This window comes from Delphinus delphis, chromosome 9, assembly GCF_949987515.2.
Source record: "Delphinus delphis chromosome 9, mDelDel1.2, whole genome shotgun sequence".
Lineage (NCBI taxonomy): Eukaryota > Metazoa > Chordata > Mammalia > Artiodactyla > Delphinidae > Delphinus > Delphinus delphis.
In genome coordinates this window covers 64,377,964-64,397,644 of record NC_082691.1, presented here as the reverse complement: position 1 = coordinate 64,397,644, position 19,681 = coordinate 64,377,964, and the positions used below count along the sequence as shown (strand labels likewise).

General features: G+C 42.3%; 1 protein-coding gene across 1 annotated transcript in view; it reads right to left on the bottom strand.

Annotated features, from left to right (window-relative positions):
- BMPER (BMP binding endothelial regulator) overlaps positions 1–19,681 on the bottom strand; it is a 262,543-nt gene that overhangs the window by 168,259 nt on the left and 74,603 nt on the right. Inside the window, exon 6 of the mRNA XM_060020709.1 lies at positions 17,570–17,652. Within this exon, the coding sequence (XP_059876692.1) occupies positions 17,570–17,652 (83 nt within the window). The remainder of the gene's footprint in view (positions 1–17,569; positions 17,653–19,681) is intronic.

The window sequence follows — 19,681 nt, the reverse complement described above, 5'->3', positions numbered from 1 at the left end:
CCCGAAGCCCCAGGTTTACGTATAGTTTAACATCAGCCTTTAAAACACATTTGGTTTCATTCAATGAGGATTGTGGGCAGGCCAGGAACTAAGCAGTCAACAGACTGAATATCATCTTCTCATCTTGACTATAAAGTCTGGAATGAAGGTTCCAGAAGGAAAGGCTCTTTCAGAGAAAGGGGAAACTGATTTCAGGCAAAATATACTCTCTCTGAAGGAACTTGGAAGTTCTTGTCAAACTATATCTTTTGCAAATACTGGAATAGTTTAAACCAGTAAGTACAGAAAAATCTTTTTCACATTAATAAAAATTTGGAAGTATAAAAATTACTACATAATAAAAATAAGGCTCAAGAACAAACCTTCGTATAGTTGATTCTTTTTTATGGGGAGAAGACATATCTTGTTAAAGTTTTAGGTTGTTGGTTTTAATCCAAAACTATCTTACCAAACTTCAAACTAACCACAAGACCTTCCTGACTTAGAATTCTAAGTTCTCATTCACCAGACGGCATGTTCTGAGTCCACAAAACCCACTGTGAACCCAGGTGAACTCGAAGTCAAAAAGAGACTCATCGGGCTCCCCTGGTGGAACAGTGGTTAAGAATCCGCCTGTCAATGCAGGAGACATGGGTTCGAGCCCTGGTCTGGGAAGATCCCACATGCCGCGGATCAACTAAGTCCATGCGCCACAACTACTGAGCCTGCGCTCTGGAGCACGCGAGCCACAACTACTGAGCCCGCGTGCCACAACTACTGAAGCCCGCGTGCCGCAACTACTGAAGCCCGTGTGCCTAGAGCCCGTGCTCCACAACAGGAGAAGCTACCAGAATGAGAAGCCCACGCACCGCGACAAAGAGTAGACCCCGCTCGCCACAACTAGAGAAAGCCTGCGTGCAGCAACGGAGACCCATCGCAGCCAAAAATAAATAAATTAAATAAATTAAAAAAAAAGAGAGACTCATCTCCTAGAAACTTCCACCTTGAGTTTTGACTCTTAAGCTGCTGACAACAATTTTATTTTCTCTCTGGGAACATGTAAGAGGATGGTAAGAGGCCGCTCTATTGTTAGAAAGAATGACAGTGTGAAATATATTTACAGTCATTGCCAATTTTATGTTCGGGGACTGAGAGCAGGATGGCAGAGAGGAAAGAGATGGTGAGAGTTCCTTGCTAACCTCCACATTATGAGTCTCAAATTCCTGAGAGAGCCCCTCTGACACCAGAGACTTCCCTCCTGCTGAGGCCTTCAAAACTTCACCTTCTTGGAGAGAAAACAAGTAAGACAAAAGAAAGTTGTTTGGCTTCTAAATTAGACTGGCCTCTCCTCTGAAGAGCTGGGCAGCCGCTGCATCAGACTCTGACGTCTGCCAGGCTCTTGGCAGCCGGAGGATCATATCACACTGTCTGGCTGCACAAGCCCATGGTAAGCACTGCTCCCCACGTGCATCCTGCCAACAACAGCAACCCCTCTTACCATTCAGCCTTGACCCTGTCCACATGTTCATGATGTTCTCAAGGACTCTGCTAAAACTGAACGGGAGAGGTCTGTTGGGAGGCTTTGTGGATTTGTAAAGACAGAGGAGGTAATCCAACCTGCCCCATTAAATATTCAAGTCCAGAGTTCCCAAATTTTGAGAATTCCTAAATATCTACTTCCAAAGAAGGGAAAGCATTCAAGAACTAATGGATCTGAATCTGTTCTGACATTCCCACAAGTCACCATTGAAAAGTGATCAGTGCTTGTGTTTGAGGACACTGGCCAGACTCCCAGTGGGGTCGAGCTGACCTGGACAGCAACACAAGGGCTCATTTATCAGTGGGTCTTCCAAATGCATAAACAATTTGATTGTGTTTTCCAAATTAAGCAAGATAACTCCATAAATCTTGGGCAGGGCAGTAGTCAGAACTTTCACAAATGTTAATCAACTGTCGGTAAATACCGGTTAGAATTCTGAATTCTTAGAATGATCAAATGTTTGGTATTGTTCATTCATTCATCCATTCAGCAAATAATTCTTGAGTGCCTACTATGTGCTAAACTCTGTTTTAGGTATTGGGGATACAGCCATGAACAAAACAATGTCCCTGCCCTAATGATGCTTATATTCTACCAGGGCAGGGGGAAGATAGCAAGAAAAGAGAAACACAGAGGGGAAAAAGCAAGCATATCAGATGGCGATACAAAAGCTATGGAAAAAATAAACAAGGCTGGTTTGAGAAGGAGTGTCAGGTGGCAGAGGGAGTTGGTAGCAAAATAGAGTCACCATTTTAGATAGTATTGATGGGTTATGAAAGACCTCACTAAAGAATGTTTGACATTTGAGCAAAGCCTCGAAGGAGGAAAAGGAGCCAGGCATAGGCATCTGCAGAAGAACAGTCCAGGCAGAGCTTTCTACAAATACAAAAAGGCTGAAGTGAGTGTGTGCCTGGCATGTTCAAGGAATTGCAAGGAGCCCAGTGTGCCTGGAAAGATTTATGTGAGGGAGAGTCTTGGAAGATAAGGTTGGGAGGGAGCTCTGGCTTTCACTCCAAAAAGAAGGGATGCCATTGGAGGATTCAGAGGAGAGGGAGGCAAACCCTTAGAAAGGATTACTCTGACTGGTAATTAACGACTTCACTTTCAGCCTTCTTTCTTGACACAATATCCACCGGGCAGACCACACATTGAATGTGAATGTGGCATGTGGTAGTAGTAGGCAGGAGGAAAGGTCCCGTGAATGTGAATGTGGGATATGCTCCCTCCTGACCTGGCAGCACTGATTAGACCTACGATGTCCGACGTGGTAGCCACTAGCCACATGGACTACTGAGTAACTGAAATGTGGTTAACCTGAAACAAGGGGTACTGTAAGTATGAAATACACACCGGACGTTGAAGCCTTCGTATGAAAAAAGAATGTAAAATGGCCCATTAATATTTTTATAATGCTTATATATTTAAATGATAACATTTTGGATACAATGGGTTAAATAAAGTGTAGTATTAAAATCTCTTTACCTGTTTCTTTCTTACTTCTTTTAATGTGGCTACTAGAAAATTAAAATGTTTGCAGTTTTTATTTTTTTATTAAATTGCATATGTGGCTCACATTATACTTCCCTTGGACAGAGCAGGGTTAGAGTGTTACTAGAACAGTGCTTAGACCTTCCCATTATAAAGAAGCAACAGATAAAGGGTGGCAGCTCCTTAAGTGAAGAGAAAGAATGACTCAGACTGCAAAATACTGTCTCCCAATGGACAAAAAGAAAGGCCCTGGAATTTGAAGGCAAAGAGGCAGCTTCCTCATGTAGCCGACTGTGTGAAGGGCAATAATCAGACACGAAGGAGCTACCTGGTAGGTTTCTCCTCAGAAAACCAATCCAGGAAACTAATTTAAAATGTTTAGGTTTGGGACTTCCCTGGCAGTCCAGTGGTTAAGACTTCGCCTTCCAATGCAGGGGGTGTAGCTCCCTGGTAGGGGAGCTAAGATTCCACATGCCTCAGGGCCAAAAAACCAAAATATAAAACAGAGTCTGTCATACAGAGTGAAGTAAGTCAGAAAGAGAAAGACAAATACAGTATGCTAACACATATATATGAAATTTAAGAAAAAAAAAATGTCATTAAGAACCTAGGGGTAAGACAGGAATAAAGACACAGACCTACTAGAGAACGAACTTGAGGATATGGGGAGGGGGAAGGGTAAGCTGTGACAAAGCGAGAGAGGCATGGACATATATACACTACCAAACGTAAGGTAGATAGCTAGTGGGAAGCAGCCGCATATCACAGGGATATCAGCTCGCCTGGAGGGGTGGGATAGGGAGAGTGGGAGGGTGGGAGGGAGGGAGACGCAAGAGGGAAGAGATATGGGAACATATGTATATGTATAACTGATTCACTTTGTTATAAAGCAGAAACTAACACACCACTGTAAAGCAATTATACTCCAATAAAGATGTAAAAAAAAAGATATAAGAGGAAAATAAAAGTGTACTTTATAAAGTTTTTACACACAAAAAATATATATATATAAAACAGAAGCAATATTGTAACAAATTCAATAAAGACTTTTAAAAAAATGTTTAGGTTTGACATACAAATGACTGTCCTAAATTCAAACAGGTTACCACTGAAAGGACTATAACTAAAAATTACTCCGCCCTGCAGGAAAGGGAAGGCATCTACTGGTTACTAGGCAGGGCACTTTGCACGAATCATCTCATGAAGTCCTCAAAGCCTGGGACTTCTTTAACTTAAAAAAGAAAAAAATGGGGGTGGGGTGTTTTGGCTCCAAAGCTCCAAGGTTTCTCTGAAATCTTCTATTTCATTTCTACAACAAGAAGCAAGGAACCTGTATCCTTTTTGTTTTGCATTAAACTCTTCATGCATGGAATAGCTTTGTAGGTCCTGTTTTCTAGAGCAAGCGTACTAGAGATGGAGGAAGAAAACATAAGGTTCCTGAGTATATTTTGCCAAGAAGTAATTCCCCATTTTATGAATGAAGAAAGTGAGGTCTAGTGTATTCATTGACGGAGGAGCAGAGCTGAATTAAATCCCTGCCCCACTGACTGCAAAGACCATGCCCTTCCACCAGGGCCCACTGGCCAGATCCCAAGTAAGATATACAGAACCCACGGTTGGCCCCTGACTCTATTAATGCTCTGGTCATGGCTACCCGACCCCCTTGGCAAACTCAGGCCTCTTCTGTACCAACATTTGGACAACGCTTGGAATGGGGAAGCAATAAGGGTTAACATGGAGAAGGAAGCAACACCCTCACATCTGCACAGGCCTCGAGGAACAAATGCTGCTGAAAAGGCCAGGGGACACGCTCTCTTCTTAGAGACCCTCAAAACTCTTCCAGAAAACCATCAATCTCCCACTGCCTGGGTTTATACTAATACGGAGGCACGTCAAGCTACTGGAATGACTTTCCATCTCTGAGCTATGAATCTAAGATTGTATAATAATTGCAGACACACTAAGCCCGACCCATTCATCAACGTAAGTGAGGAACCCTGCAGCTGGAGTTCTCTTCCTGACTCTCACTGCCAGCTGAGTTTACCGCCTTACCCTTGCCTTGGGGTGAAAAAGAAAAGATTCCTCTGCCTCTAATCATTGTTGTATAATCAAAACCCGCAAGTCCATTTCAGGAGCAAAGAACTTCATGTGATCCAAAATGGATGAGAGTCTCTTGCTCCTCGTTCTATAGACATTTTGGAGGCACCAGACATGTCTTAATATTGCAGAGAAGCTTTACGGTCAAAGAGTCAAAAATAGCTTCTCTTCAGAGTTTTTTAATAAGTTGTGGCATAGCTAGAATAATAGGTAAAGACTTTTTGCATTTTTTATGTAATTTATAATAATATTAACTATTTAAAAATGTTCATCATTGTGCATTTGTCAAAACTCATAGATAGGTATGCCAAAGGGTGAATTTTACTGTGTATTAATTAAAAATTAATTTTTTAAAGAAGTAAATTTTAAAATGTGGTGATGATAATCTATTAGTATATTAGAAAAAAATAATTTCTATTAACTGGTATTTCAAGTCTGTCCTATAACTTGCTTCCTGGGAAAATAAAGGCCTTTTCTGAGTTGGGTAATTATGAAATTATAGAACTGGGAAGGCTCTAAGAAGTCCTTGTTTTACTTATGGGGAAACTGAGTCTCAGGTTACTGGGGAGATTCCAGGTCACGTAACAAGCCAGTGACAGAAACAGGGCAGCACCCCAGGTCTCCTCACACCAAGACCGGTGGCCTTTGGCCCACAACAATGCCCCCTAGGGGATATAGAACCCATCTGCATGCCTAAAACCACTCAGAACAATATAGTGTAGTAGCAAAAGCAAAATTTTAAAAAAATACCAAAAACTTCATTGCACTTTTCCTAGTGCTTGGTCAAACGATTTTACTTAGAGATAGAAGTTTAGGGTCAACATCCAGTTTGATTATAAACGAAATCTTCCTTCAATACACGAACATTTTTGTGTTGGAAAAAACCCTCTTCCAGCCTGATGTTTTTCTGGCACTTAGCGGGCTGAGTTATTAAAGACAGCTGTGTCCATTGTTTATGAATATTATGGATACTGAAAACCTAATAACAAAACCAAAAATTCTCAGGAGTTCCCTCCCTTTCCTTCTCTTGAACTTGAAACTGAAAAGAAACATATTTCCCACCACTGTCAAGACCAGTCACTCCTGTCACCTACCAATCACATTCCTCAACCCGGATCAGTGAGGAAAAAGCACCCTAGCATCAACACAGCTCCACAACAAAAATGTGTAAGTGTATGAAAAACTCATTTTGTCAAATTAAGGCATGAAAAAAATTAAGATATGGATCAGTATTAATGATGTGGTGAGGGTAATTTTTCATACTCATTTTGAAATCAAAATGTAACTTCTATTATTGAATTTTAGTGCTTAAAGTATAAGCCCAGGATACTCCTTCATAATGAATAACTGATTTTATTGATGTTTGACTACATTATAAATTTACTCTGACCAAAAATGAAACTGGTACCTTTCCCTCCCACTAAAAGAACGTCATGGACAAACTATGGCCTTTCTTTTTATTCACTGTGAGTATAGGGGTTTTTTTTCTTTTGTTTAACTCCAGCAATATTCAGAGGTTTCCAAAGTCCTCACACAGAACATCTGGAACATAATACTGTTAATCATGATCACATTATCTGATTCTGTTACGTGTATCACGGAGAACAGAAGAAAGGCACTAGAGCAAAAAGAAGCACATAGAATTATGTGATAGATGCGTTTGACACTCGATGTAAGTCCAGGTTGTTTGTACATTTCATGGTGCTCCTTACACAGTAGGTTCACCCTGATCCTGGAAGCCTGTCCCCTTTCCAAAGAGCAAAGTCTGCTTGATATATATTTCCAGCTGGCTCTTCTGAACCACAGCTAGAGAACTTAGGTGGGTTTAGAAAGGATGATTCACTGCTGTGACTCAGTGTAGGCTCAGAGATGGGCTTTAGAAGACAAGGTCGAATGTATGCATTCCCATTCTTCCCCTGTGTGTTTGTGGTCAGGCATCCTCCTATCTTTGGGAGGACCGTGCTGCCTGTGATGTAAATACGTTGCTGCTTACACTAAACAAGTGGTACCATTTAAAATTCCACTCAAAGGGAATGGTGGTAATTGAAGCCATTCACAGGACCACAAAAGCACTGCCACCCTCCAAACTGAACATTCGAATGACATCTAAAAGGTGCCAAAATGTGCAATCAATTCATTCAAAGGATATTTTGTGAATATCTAGCAGTACAGAACTCTGTGACGGTTATTTGAGGAGAGACCAAGCTAGCAATGAAAATGAATTATGCTACTTTACTAAAACAGGCTGCTGTATCGAGATACTGATGGGAATGGAAGAGGGGCAGCTTAAGGAGGACGGGAAATGACAGGGAAAATGGAAGCATGAGGGAAAGGACAAGGGATGGAAGAGTAAAGGGGGTGGGGGGGAGCTATGAAGCAGAAACAAGGAAAGGGACAAAGACAGTAGCAGACCCATAGATACCAGTTTTTTTTTTTTAATTAATTTCTCTAGGTAATAATGGACAAAAAGATGAAAAAGTTCAGGAAATATTCTAAGATACTGTAACACTCACATTTTATTCTATTTTACTGACAAAATGGAATATTTCTTGTACAGAACAAACGTATGGACACTGTGGGGGGAAAGCGGCGGGTTGGTAGTGGTAGTGGGATGAATTGGGAGGTTGGAATTGACATACATACACTAATATGTATAAAATAGATAACCAATAAGAACCTGTTGTATAAAAATAAATAAAATTCAAAAAAAATAGGCTATTCCTTTAACATTCACTAATGTTTCCTTTCTCTTCCTCCTACGCCGCAAAAAGACGCATTCTTAGACTTGCTGTCATCCCGTGAGGCCTTGAGGAGTCAGAGCTCACACCACCCCCATGCCCCAGCCTCTTCACACAGCTACTGTGAAGTCTCCTCACCGGTTCCTTTAAAAATGCTTTAGGTTGGAGTCTCTTCCTCTTTAGCTTTATCATAAATCCTTCACGTCACCATGATCATTGAAAGAAAGTAAGTGAATACTGAATGTACTGTCTTCAAAATAGAAATGAAGACCCAGGTAGGAAGGTACAAAGTTCTAGATCATAGAACTCATTTTCCAGAACATGGATACTCAAATCAGAGAGAGTAAGACTAGTCATTGGGTCAAATATTTACTGTTTCCTACGTGCAAGACACTGTCCTCAAAGATGTGAGGACATGATGCCTGGCCACAAGAAACTGAACATCCAGAACGCAGAAGGAGGACAGGTAGGAAGGGATGGGCGCAAGAGCCCCAGTGGAAGATCAGGACTGGAAAGCAGGAGGGGCCCTCGCACTCTGAGCCAAGAGAGAAAGGGATGCCTGAGAAGACAGAGAGGTGGGAGGCTACAGGGCCACAGACAGGGAAGAGCCACTGTAGAAACTCAAAGAGTAATTTCCCTTTAGTGTGGAGGCAGGTCCAAGTCACCGTCTCACAACGAAGGAGTCAGAGATAGGAAGAGAGGAGCGTAAGCAAAGAAAAGTCTTGGACCAATTAAACTGAGGAGCTGACAGTGTTGACTCACTTTTTTCTTAGTTAATATGTCTGGATCGAGATTTGAGGAGAAAAGATTGGAAGAAGACATGGGATTTCAGCAAACTCTGTCATTATCCAACGTGCCACATACACACTAAGATCAAACTGCACACACAGCACTTTTTTCAGCATTTTTAAAAAACACACCTTAACGTAAACAGCAGAAGGTTATTATCCTTCATACACAGACTGCGATAGAACTTTAACCACTGAACAGAAAAATGAGAAAAACGCACAATTTACAGAAGAAACACAGTTGGCTAATAAACATGAAAGACGCTCAATTTCAGAAGAAAGCGTTAATGAAAACAAGATTCTCAAATGGAAAAACAGTTTTGGTGCAGGAAGATATACACCTAGGTACTGCTGGAGAGGACATTAGGACATGACTTATATGAGGTATTTTAGCAACACACACACACACACACACATACACCTTAAAATGTTTGTATCCTTGACCCACCAATTATACATCTATGAGTTTAGTCCAAGGAAATAATCAGATAAACAAGGAAAGATTAATTTTCGAAGATGTTTGTTATACTATTCATAATAGTGCAAACTGAAAACAAGGTTCATTTTTAATTCCACAAAAACCATTAAATAAATCATAGTATACTGATGAAATATTATGCAGCTAATAAAAGTTATTTTTCAATGACTTTTGTGTGTGTGTGTGTGTGTGTGTGTGTGTGATACGCAGGCCTCTCACTGTTGTGGCCTCTCCCATTGCGGAGCACAGGCTCCGGACGCGCAGGCTCAGCAGCCATGGCTCACGAACCCAACCGCTCCGCGGCATGTGGGATCTTCCCGGACAGGGGCACGAACCTGTGTCCCCTGTATCGGCAGGCGGACTCTCAACCACTGCGCCACCAGGGAAGCCCTCAATGACTTTTTAATGAAACAGAGATATGTTCACAATATGTTAAATGAAAATAACCAGAATGCAAAACTGCATACAGAAGGTGATCCTACCTAGTTATATTACTATATGTAAATATGAAAAAAAAAAGGGTTGGAAGGAAATATATCAAATCATATTAACAGTGGTTTCCTTTGAGTTGTAAAATTATTTCTATTTTTCAATACACTTGGACTTTTTATAATATATAGCATATAGTTGGCACATTATCACATACTGGGCACACACACAAAAAATGTTACAGGATGGTTTGATTTGGGCTTATTTTTAATAAATACACCCAAGTCAATAGATTGTAATTGTCTGGAAAGAAAAAGTGAATCTCCTTCATCTTTGAGCACTCAATACCTAATACACTATCTAACACACAGCAGACACTCAATCACTGTTAAATTAAAAAATAACTGGCTGGCTCTGAAGACAAGTGATGGATGAAAAGATGGAAGAATGAATGGTTGGAAAGTTCTTCAGTCCTTAGTAAAATCGGTATTTTTCCTGGGACTTTTAGGAGATGAAAGAGGTTCATCATGTGACAGACCTTGAAGAGAGTAAAAGCAAGAGGAAAAAATTCCAAGGAAGGATCTTTGCAAAGATACGATGAGATGAGATTTAATCCATGGAGCTTGTTTTTCTACCAACTCTCAATACCCATTCCAAACTTCACTCAAATTTCTAAATGTATCTGCTTCTTAGATGGACAGGAGAAAGCAACTGCTCAAAAGCAATTACACAGTTGTCCCTCTATTCTACTAGGAGGATGAATTTCCATTCACAGAACTACTGAAACTCATGTCTAGCTGAACCCAATTCCTCTATATAATCTCCAAAGAGATTGATGCTTAAACTCCATCAGTGACTATTACAAGGAATAGACAGGCCCCACCAGATTAACATTTATTTCTATCCACCTTTGGAAGCGGAAGCACTGAGCATGGCTCTATCCCAGCAACTATCACATTCTCTTTGTACAGTCATAATTTCTTGGCAAAGAGATGCACACTATAGCTCACAATGTCTCCATCCTCCAACTGGTGTGAGGGTAACAGATACGTGTTCATCATTCACTCTGCCATCATTGTGACATATACTCAGGCTGAAGGCCCAAGGCTGGAATCTGGTATGGGTTTAAACTTGCTGAGACTTGTGAACTTCAGAGAAAGGAAATGTAATTCACATTTGCATTGTATTAATATCCCTTGCACCAAAATTGGAGTTCTCTGTAGATGCTCACATCACCATTATTACTCCCTCAAAATATCTGGTTGCTCTTCATTCCATAGATTCAAATGGCACGTCCCACTTTCAAATGTCTACAAACAACCATACATAGTATCTCAAAATGACACTGGTTGGTGGCAGGGAGAGGGTAGATGGGATAGGAATGACATGTGACTTTATACTCAGGCAGTTCAGGATTTCAATTCTTATTAACTTTTTGACCTCAGGCAAGCTATTAAAATTCTCAAATCTCAGTTGCTTCGTCAAAAAAAAAAAAAAATGGGGCTAATGCCACCTAGGTTACAGGACAATCTTGAAAATTAACATTAAAGCACTGTATGTATCTGGCACAGAGTATACACTCAGTAAAAGCAGCTACTATTATCAGTTAATTCCTCTATAAATAAATCATTTGTTGATCTCTTTTCAAACTGTGTGTTTTCCTATATATGCTCAAATGTCATACATGAAATTTCCTTTCCAACTTTTTCCCTATTAGGCTCATTTTTCAGATGGTGGCTCCCTATGTAGAAAAATAACTTTACAGGATGCTTCAACTATAAACTATATAAAGCAATAAGCATAAGGAACCTTAGAAGCCACAAAAAATAAAGATATATACGGGGATTAAAATTCAGGGCTTGGCCTGAAAATACATGAGACAGGGCTGAAACGGGATTTAAAATATACAACAGTTATTCCCAATATTTTTAACATCAAAAAGTTAAGCCTCCTGTTGATTTCAGAAACTTACTGAAAGTACTCAACTAGTAACACAGATAACTCAACCAGACTCATGAAGGCTTTAGGACAAGCCTTGAAGCTCCCACCTCGTTAGTTTCCACCAATTCTAAACTAGTATATCATGAAAATTGCCCAATCCAAATCAAGTCCTTACATTAAAAACTCACCTTAATGCAGACCCCCACAAGGAACCTCACAAATATCCTACCTTTGTCCTCTTCCTTCCAAGATATTATTTTAAGGCTCCACCAAGGTAATCATCGATGACCACAGTAAGCAATAAAGTCAGCTTTGCCTTCTTTTGGTGCTATGTTCAAGAAGCAAGAATTTGACACCCCTATAACAAATAGCTGTACATTTATGGAGTCACCCTGAAGGGAATGGCATTACAGTAGACCTTCCAATAGAAGGCTGACAGAGAAATCACAATTGCTCAGATTCATCCTAACATAAAACCCCAAGATTCCGGACCTCATGGTCTAACCAAACACAGTCAGAGCACCAGCCACTTCTCTAAGCAAGTTGGAGACCCCTCCTAGTGGCCAAGTGCTATCCAGCCCTTAAGGAAAAGCCCTTTTTTTTTTTCAATTGACTGTTCAAAACCAAGACCTTTTTGTCCTCAGAGTGATGGTACAACCACAGTGCAAAATGGAACACTGCAGCAATTACATCAATATTTCAGACTAGTTTTGGAAACTACTCCGAAGGTTTTTGGCCCACACTGCTTAGAAAAACTGCCCACATTGATCTAATTCACTCGATAATTGCTCAGTTCTCCAATTTATTGCCCGGATGTGGCCAAATTTCTCCCCATGGACAGGGAAGATATAATGACAGTCTATCACTAAAATGCGCCAAATTGCACAAATTACCAAAAGTAAGGCAGAGGCCGTGTGAGAGGATTCAGGCATGGAGGGTCCCAAGTTCCCATGTCAGAGGAGCAGCGGTGTGGCTGGTAACATGTAACTTGGATTGCCCCGGCATTATGTGACCACAGAAATGACGAGCTGTCCCACTGTGTCCTATTACAGGGAAGCTGGACAGACTGGAGCAGGGAGAGGTAGGACACATCTCCCCATATTTCAGGGCAAGGTCAACTCTGAGAGTAGAGAATTACAGTCTCTTTTCAAAGCTCGGCCACAGCGAGTGGCCCCGGTCACTGGCAGGTGCTTCCGGCCACTGCATCCTCCTGCTGCCATGAGGAGTGTGAATCTTTGAGGCTTAGACAACACTTTTCAAACAAGACATCCTCAGGGAAGTCATCCACATTCCATTCAAAGCAATTTATAATAAGTACTACAGCAGCTGAACATAAACCCATCTTCCCTTCAGAAATGGAAAAGATGAAATGTGCAGGGGGGAGATATCGGAGCAGAGGGGAGAGAGAGGCAGTGGGGAAAGAAAGGGAAATCAAAGTCAGCATTCATTCGTTCCTGAATTCAGCGATTATTATGAAGATCCATTAGGCACCAAGCACTGAAGATACAAAAGTTACCATTTTACCCTCACAGAGTTAAATAAAATCATCACACACACATACACGTAATTACAAATCATTTTAAATGTTTAGGAAGTAAAGTATGGGTTGCTCTAAAGGGTTTAGCAACAGGACCTGATCTGGTCTTGGGGGCCAGAACAAGCTTCTGGAAAGATGGAATGTTTGAGCTTCCAAGTGCAGGATGAGCGGGCGTTACCTAGGTATGCGGCACCAGACGATGGAGCAAAAAGGAGAGAAGAAAGAAAAAGCAGCCTAGGTAAAGGCCATGAGATATTAGACCAGGGCTCCTCAAACTTTATTTGTTAGAGGAATCTTCTAGAAATCTCCCTAAACTGTAGATTTCAATTCTGGGTCTGGGGTAGGGCCCAAGCTTCTGCATTTCCGACAAGCTCTCTCTGGTGAGGCCAACACTGCTGGCTGGGTGCACGCTTTGTGTAGCAAGGATCCGGAAGATCTGCCCAGAGGCCAGAGCAGAGAGAACGAGGAAGGGTCAGTGATGAGGCCAGAGAGTTTGGCAGAGGTCGGGACCACACCAGGCTGTGCAGAGCATCTTAAGGAATCTGGTCTAAGAGGAATGGGAACCATGAAGATCTGCATTTCCTTTGTTCTCTCCAAGTGACCTTGCTAGGAGTTTCATTTTCCCTGGGAGACAGCACTTTGCAGTATCTAAAGTGTAAGTGAGAGCAAAGGTGTTTATGGACTTCAGGGGTTCTAAGAGCCAATAAAGTACAGCTTCTTCATCACAGACAGCCCATTAACAAGCCATGTTTATTAGTAAAAATCCTCAGAACTGAATAAGCCTTTGTCAGCAAAAGTGATCTTGGCCGGTTAATTTGGCTGGTTTTGCAGACTGAGGACTTGGCACTCTTTTTAGAGTGTCCTATGCCTCTGTGGGCTTCCCTGCCTTCAGTAAGCAATTTCCAAGGATGTGGAGCCCACAGGGTTCTTAAAATAGTTTGGTAAAAGAGAACACAAACACCTCTCGTTGGCACTTTGGTCTTTAGCCTTACAAGCCTGAAGACATTGGCTTTTCCAGAAACGTCTGTGCCAACTGCCACCAGCCTGTGCCCTGAAAATTTGATGAACAAAGGCACAGAGAACTGTTTGCTGTTCAGTTAGGCAGGTCATACAAGCTCAAGCTTAAACGAGGTAGAAGCAGCTGAGTGCTTTTAACCAATTGCTCGATATACTTTATAAACTCTTCTTTGCTTCTGCCATAGGAAAAAAGCATCTTCTTTCGTTTTTAAAATGAACACAGGACATGAGGAATGCACTCTGCTATGACTCAGACAACTCTAAGGAACAGCTAAAGGAACTCAAGTGTTTGCCACCCTGATTAGTACCAGCTCTACGGAGAATTCATTCTCTTGACTCTGTCATTATTTATAATAGGTAAATGGGGATGATACAGTTTGACAAGTGATAGTGAAGCACCACATTTTCTATATGAATTATGATGTTACTCTCACCTAAGACTCAGAGAAGCTCTGCTTCTGTAACGGGTAAGAGCGAGTGGTTATGAAATCCTCTCCAGATAATCTCCAAACATTAGCATGTTCTGAACTGCCTGGAATGCTGTATATACTACCCTGACCTAAAGCAAGGATGTAAAATCATGCATAAGGCATTTGTTCCATCATCCAAGGAATCCATCTCAATCAGATGAAGTGTCTTTCTGGTGGTCTGCCTGTGTCACCGCATCCCAAAAACATGGGTAGACAGATTTTCACAAATTTAGAGAGCGTAACAAAGGGGGCTAGAGGTACAATACAATTTTCACGGTGTATATAATATCTACTTGAGAGGGGGTTACCTTGAAGAGTTGGCAGTTCATCCATCAGAGATGGGTAATAGACACTAGAGATGCTTTACACATCATGACTCCATGGGGTATGCTCCAAGGCAAACAGTAATCTAATGAGAATGGACTATCTATCTAACAATAACTATTCTCCCAGGCAAGAAGGGCAAGAAGGAGCTGGCCAGCTTTAAAGGGCAGAATTGTCACAGTTTGGAAGGAAAGAGATTACTGGCTTTAGGGTACTCCATCACAAGACAGAGATACGAAAGCAAGAGAAGAGTGCTAGCTAGCATCGCTGAGCGCCCACAGTGCTGAGCACAGAGGTGAGCAGATGAGTGTAAGAAGACGTGCCTCCCTCCCTGATGGAGTACACAGTCTAACACAGAACAGGAAAATAATCCAGTAGCCGTGCTACAATGGGGCAAGTGCTCACCTGGAAGTGTGTGTGTGCGTGTGTGCTGCGTGTGCATGTGAGGGAAAGATGGCACGTAAGCCAGCCAGTGAGAGCCATGAGCCTCAGGAATACAAATGAGAAAACAGTTGCTGCTTCTGGCTGGAGGGATGGGGTGGTCAGGGAGTTACTATGGGTGGTGATAACTGACTTTGAAAGGCCAAGCACTAACCAGGTGAAGGAGGAAAAGGGATTCCAGACAGGGGCAGTGGCATGAGCAAAGAAGAGGAGGCATAAGAAAGTAATGGGTTCAGGAAAAAGCTAGTGATCCAGTGTTCTACAGACGTGCGTATACCTAAACGGGTACATGTATGTACCTATACACATTCACATTCAGAGATATAAAAATACAGGTGTCCGTGTTTGTGTGCACATATATGTACACATATACATACACATATATGTTGTAGCCCACTGTTGCTACCCACCCACCTCCTCACACTCTCACGCACTCCAAGCCTCACAGGGCCAGAGCCAGACCGCACATTTGCAATACTGCCTTCTAAACAAACATCTGCCCCGTTGCCACTCTCAGGACAGGGCCATTTGCTGCTAAAACATTATCTCTTTTATGAGTGTACTACATCAAAAGATCGCAAAATAAAAGCATATTAAAAACCAATTTATATTAATAACAAGCTGCAAAAAAGAAAGCTTAGGCCTCAAATTTTTGTATTCACGAAAAGAAAAACTGCTCTTATGACCCTCCCGATACCCAAGCCAACTCACAAATGTCCTGTCCCCAAGCAAGAGCTCCACAGTCCCTTCTCCCTGTGCTAGTAACTCACAGACTGACGTCAGGGACACAGTCAACACCATTAGCTGCCCCTTACATGCTGAGGGTGGCAACGTGGAGAACTAGAAAGAATAGAGGATTAGGAATATAGGAATGTAGAAGATTAGAATATAGGGATATAGAAAATAATGTAGAATATAGGTCTGGAGGAACTCACGAAGCAGGAAAGCTTAGGCAAGCAACCACACCTTTGGATTTTTCTTTCTCCAGCTGAAAATGAAAGCAGGACTTGCAGGGGCCTGAACTTGGCCCTCCAGTGTGTTTCGATCAGCGCGCAATGTGTTTAAAAACACACGGAATCTGAATACCTTGAGTGCATTTGAGTATGTGACTATAGATAGATACAGATATAGATATAAATATCTTCTCTCTCTTTCCCTCTCTCCTTCCCTCCCCTCCTTGCTTTCTTCCTTCCCCTTGCAAAAACCATCACCCTTGGTCATGTTTACTTTAATGTGGACCCTCTAGGTTGTGTATGCATATGTGCTATAGGATGGGGGAAATATTTTGGAAAAGACATGTAGAGAAATGACAAATACTATGATTTATGATGATCCACATATGATTCTGCTTTGGTGAAATTAGGATGCTGAAGTTCCCTATGTATTTTTTTAATATTCTGAGATGAGTACTGTATGTTCTTTATTACAAAAGATTAAAAGCTTAAAAAATATATGGTTGTACTAACTCCCTACTGTAAATAGCTTGGAGCAGCGGTTTAAGGCTAGAGTCCCTATCATCACCATCACCACCATCACCACCAATGAGTTTACTCCAAATCTAAAAGACATTAATAAAAAAGATCTCTTTAAAATTATAAAATTAAAATTATTACCCCAAATTCCTTTTTGCATTCCTGAGCACTCTGAAGATATCCTTAGCACATGAATTACAAATCAACAATGCCTAGAAAGGCAAGTCTCTGGTTTTGTCTCACTAATCCCTTCTCCGCCCTGAATCCATGGTTTAGAGGCATTTCCTCCCGTCCGTTCCCCTCAACATAATTGACCAATCCTCAGATCAGCTTCTCTCCATCTGCTTCCCATTTGACTGCACTAAAGAACTCAACAGCTGCCTAAGCAAGAAGCTTCTCGGGCCCGAAGAACAGAGAATCCGTGTCTTTCCAAAAAAGAATATAGGTGGAGGGAATCAGCCTCTCTCCCTCACTCTTTAGACCAGTGGTTGTCAATCAGTCTTCCAAGACACACATGACAATGTCGGCAGACATTGTTGCTTGTCCCAACTGAGGGGAGGAGTGCTCCTAAACTCCAATGGCAGAGGCCAGGGATGCTGCTAAACATCCTACAATGAGCAGGGCAGCTGCCACCACAAAGAACTACCCAGCCCAGAAAGTTAACACCGCCAAGGCTGAGAACCCCGCCTTAGGGTGATGAGCTTTTCCCTTGGTTCCACATCAGGAGGGAGAGGAGGAGAGACCATAAGGAGACCTAGGGCTGCTCTTGGTGAGTCCCAGCCACAATTAACCAGAAGGAACGCCCTTGGAACATCCAGGGCAGTACTTACAGCACAGGAACACTTGATACATTTGTCTCCTTCTGGCTGAAATTCCTCCCCTTCTCGGTACTGCACCCCCTCAAACACACAGCCTAGAAAGCAAAGAAGAATTTCGATTTAGGGCAGCACCTTGATTCAGCTCGACACTATCCTTCTATCCACTGCACATCCATCCCCACCTTCACCCCCGCCTAGCACAGTGTCCTCTTCAACCAGAGAACAAGAATGCTTCATGGTAAAATGATAGATAGATAGGTAGATAGGTAGATAGATAGATAGATATAATATAGATATAAAATTTTATATATATATATATATATATATATATATATATATATATGGAATACCAAAGATTGACATGGGTCCAGAAACCCGAAGATACTAGAAAGCAAATAAGACGTTGGAAGCCAGGTCAGCCTAAGCAGCATCAGTGCAGGGTTCTGAGCCCTGCAGAGCCTGAGGAGCTCACCAGGACTACCCTAACCACAGCCAGGGAACCAAATCCCAGAGGGGTCAGAAGAGGCAAAGAGAAGGTCAAGCAACAGAAGTCATGGATGAGCTAAGGAGCAAATGACACGAAGAGCTGCCACTTGGAGCGGCAGAAGTGCCCCCAGCCTCTATCAGACCCTTCACACCCCTGATCTCACTCCATCTTCAGTGAGCCTACAAAGCACAAACTCTTATCACTGTCCCCACAGATGAGGAAAACATGGCCTAGAGAGAGAAAGCAACTCACTCAGCTGGGCAGGTGGCAGAGCTGGGATGTGAACTCAGCTCTGACCCACTGGCCACACCATACAGAAGGGCAGGCACCAAGAGAAGAAAGGACAGAGGCAAGGCTGGAGGTGCCACACAGGTTCTCAGCCCCACCCTACGTGCTGCTAAAGGGCCTAAGATGCCCCCACTAAGCTTGGCTAAATATAGGATCAAAAGCCCAGGAGGTGCCTCCTATTCAGAAAGACGACCAGGTCCCTGCTGTATTCTCAAGTGATCTCACAGGCGACTGGAAGCACAGGCTGGCCAGCAACCCTGTGTCACATGGGCCACGGGAGGACCGTCAGCTAATGGCAAATCCACTTCCCTCAGGACTGTCATCACGAGGTACTTTGCCAGAATAGCTGAGGTCACTTTCCACATAGCAGACAGTGCTGGAAGCAGCACTTCCAATGGGTGAAACTCAGCAAAAGGGGCTCTTGTGAAAGACTGACTCATGTCCCTGAGAGTAGGTGTTCAAGGCCTGTCCAATGAAGTCATCAACAGAACCCACCAAACTCTCAAAGCAGCTGGTTCCTGACAAAGGGAACATCTGAACATATGAGCATTGCCCATAACCACCCGACCTGGCCACTAGACCTATTCATTTTAAAGCTAGATATGGAGCCCTTTGTTCAACTGAAAGACACGGGGACAAATGCTACTGAAGCTGAATGGCTGAGTGAACTGTGGCTTTAAGGTCTTTCTGATGCCCACACCCAGAGCCAGTCAGTCATCAGCTACCTCCTGCTATTCCCTTTGATGCAGGGAGACTTGCTAAGCTTGGGACCCTCCCAGTGGCTCTATCTCAGCACCATTAATAATGGCAGGTGCCCAGTCGTCTCTTTTCAAAGGACACTTCCAACAAAGGGTCTCCAATGCTTTCATATATGTTTGCACCACTGGTTCTGTCATACGGATTGCCAGACAGGTTAACTGCACAATCTACATTTGACAATTTAAATAAGGAAATTTTAAATGAAAATTGCACGCAAACTGTTCCCATCACGACCCAACCTCCTTGAGCAAAGAGTCAGATGAAAAGGAAGGAGCAGACAACCAAAAATGCCCTGAAATCTGTTTCAGGAAGAAACTGACCACAAGCTGTATGTGTTTGTCATTATGTGGAATACCATTCCATGATCAATGACAGATGCCAGTCCTTCTGAATTACAAGGATAATACCCCAAGGCTTCACTTAACTGTCCCTATCTAGACTTGGCTGAGGGCTCCTTCCCAAGACACAGCATAATGCATTCTGGATGTGGCCTCTTCTGAGTCTTCTGATTTGCATCCCAAAAGTTGGCCTTTGAAATTAAGGAGAGAGAGTAAAGTTGATTCTTGACCCCATAACCAAGGGCACAGCGC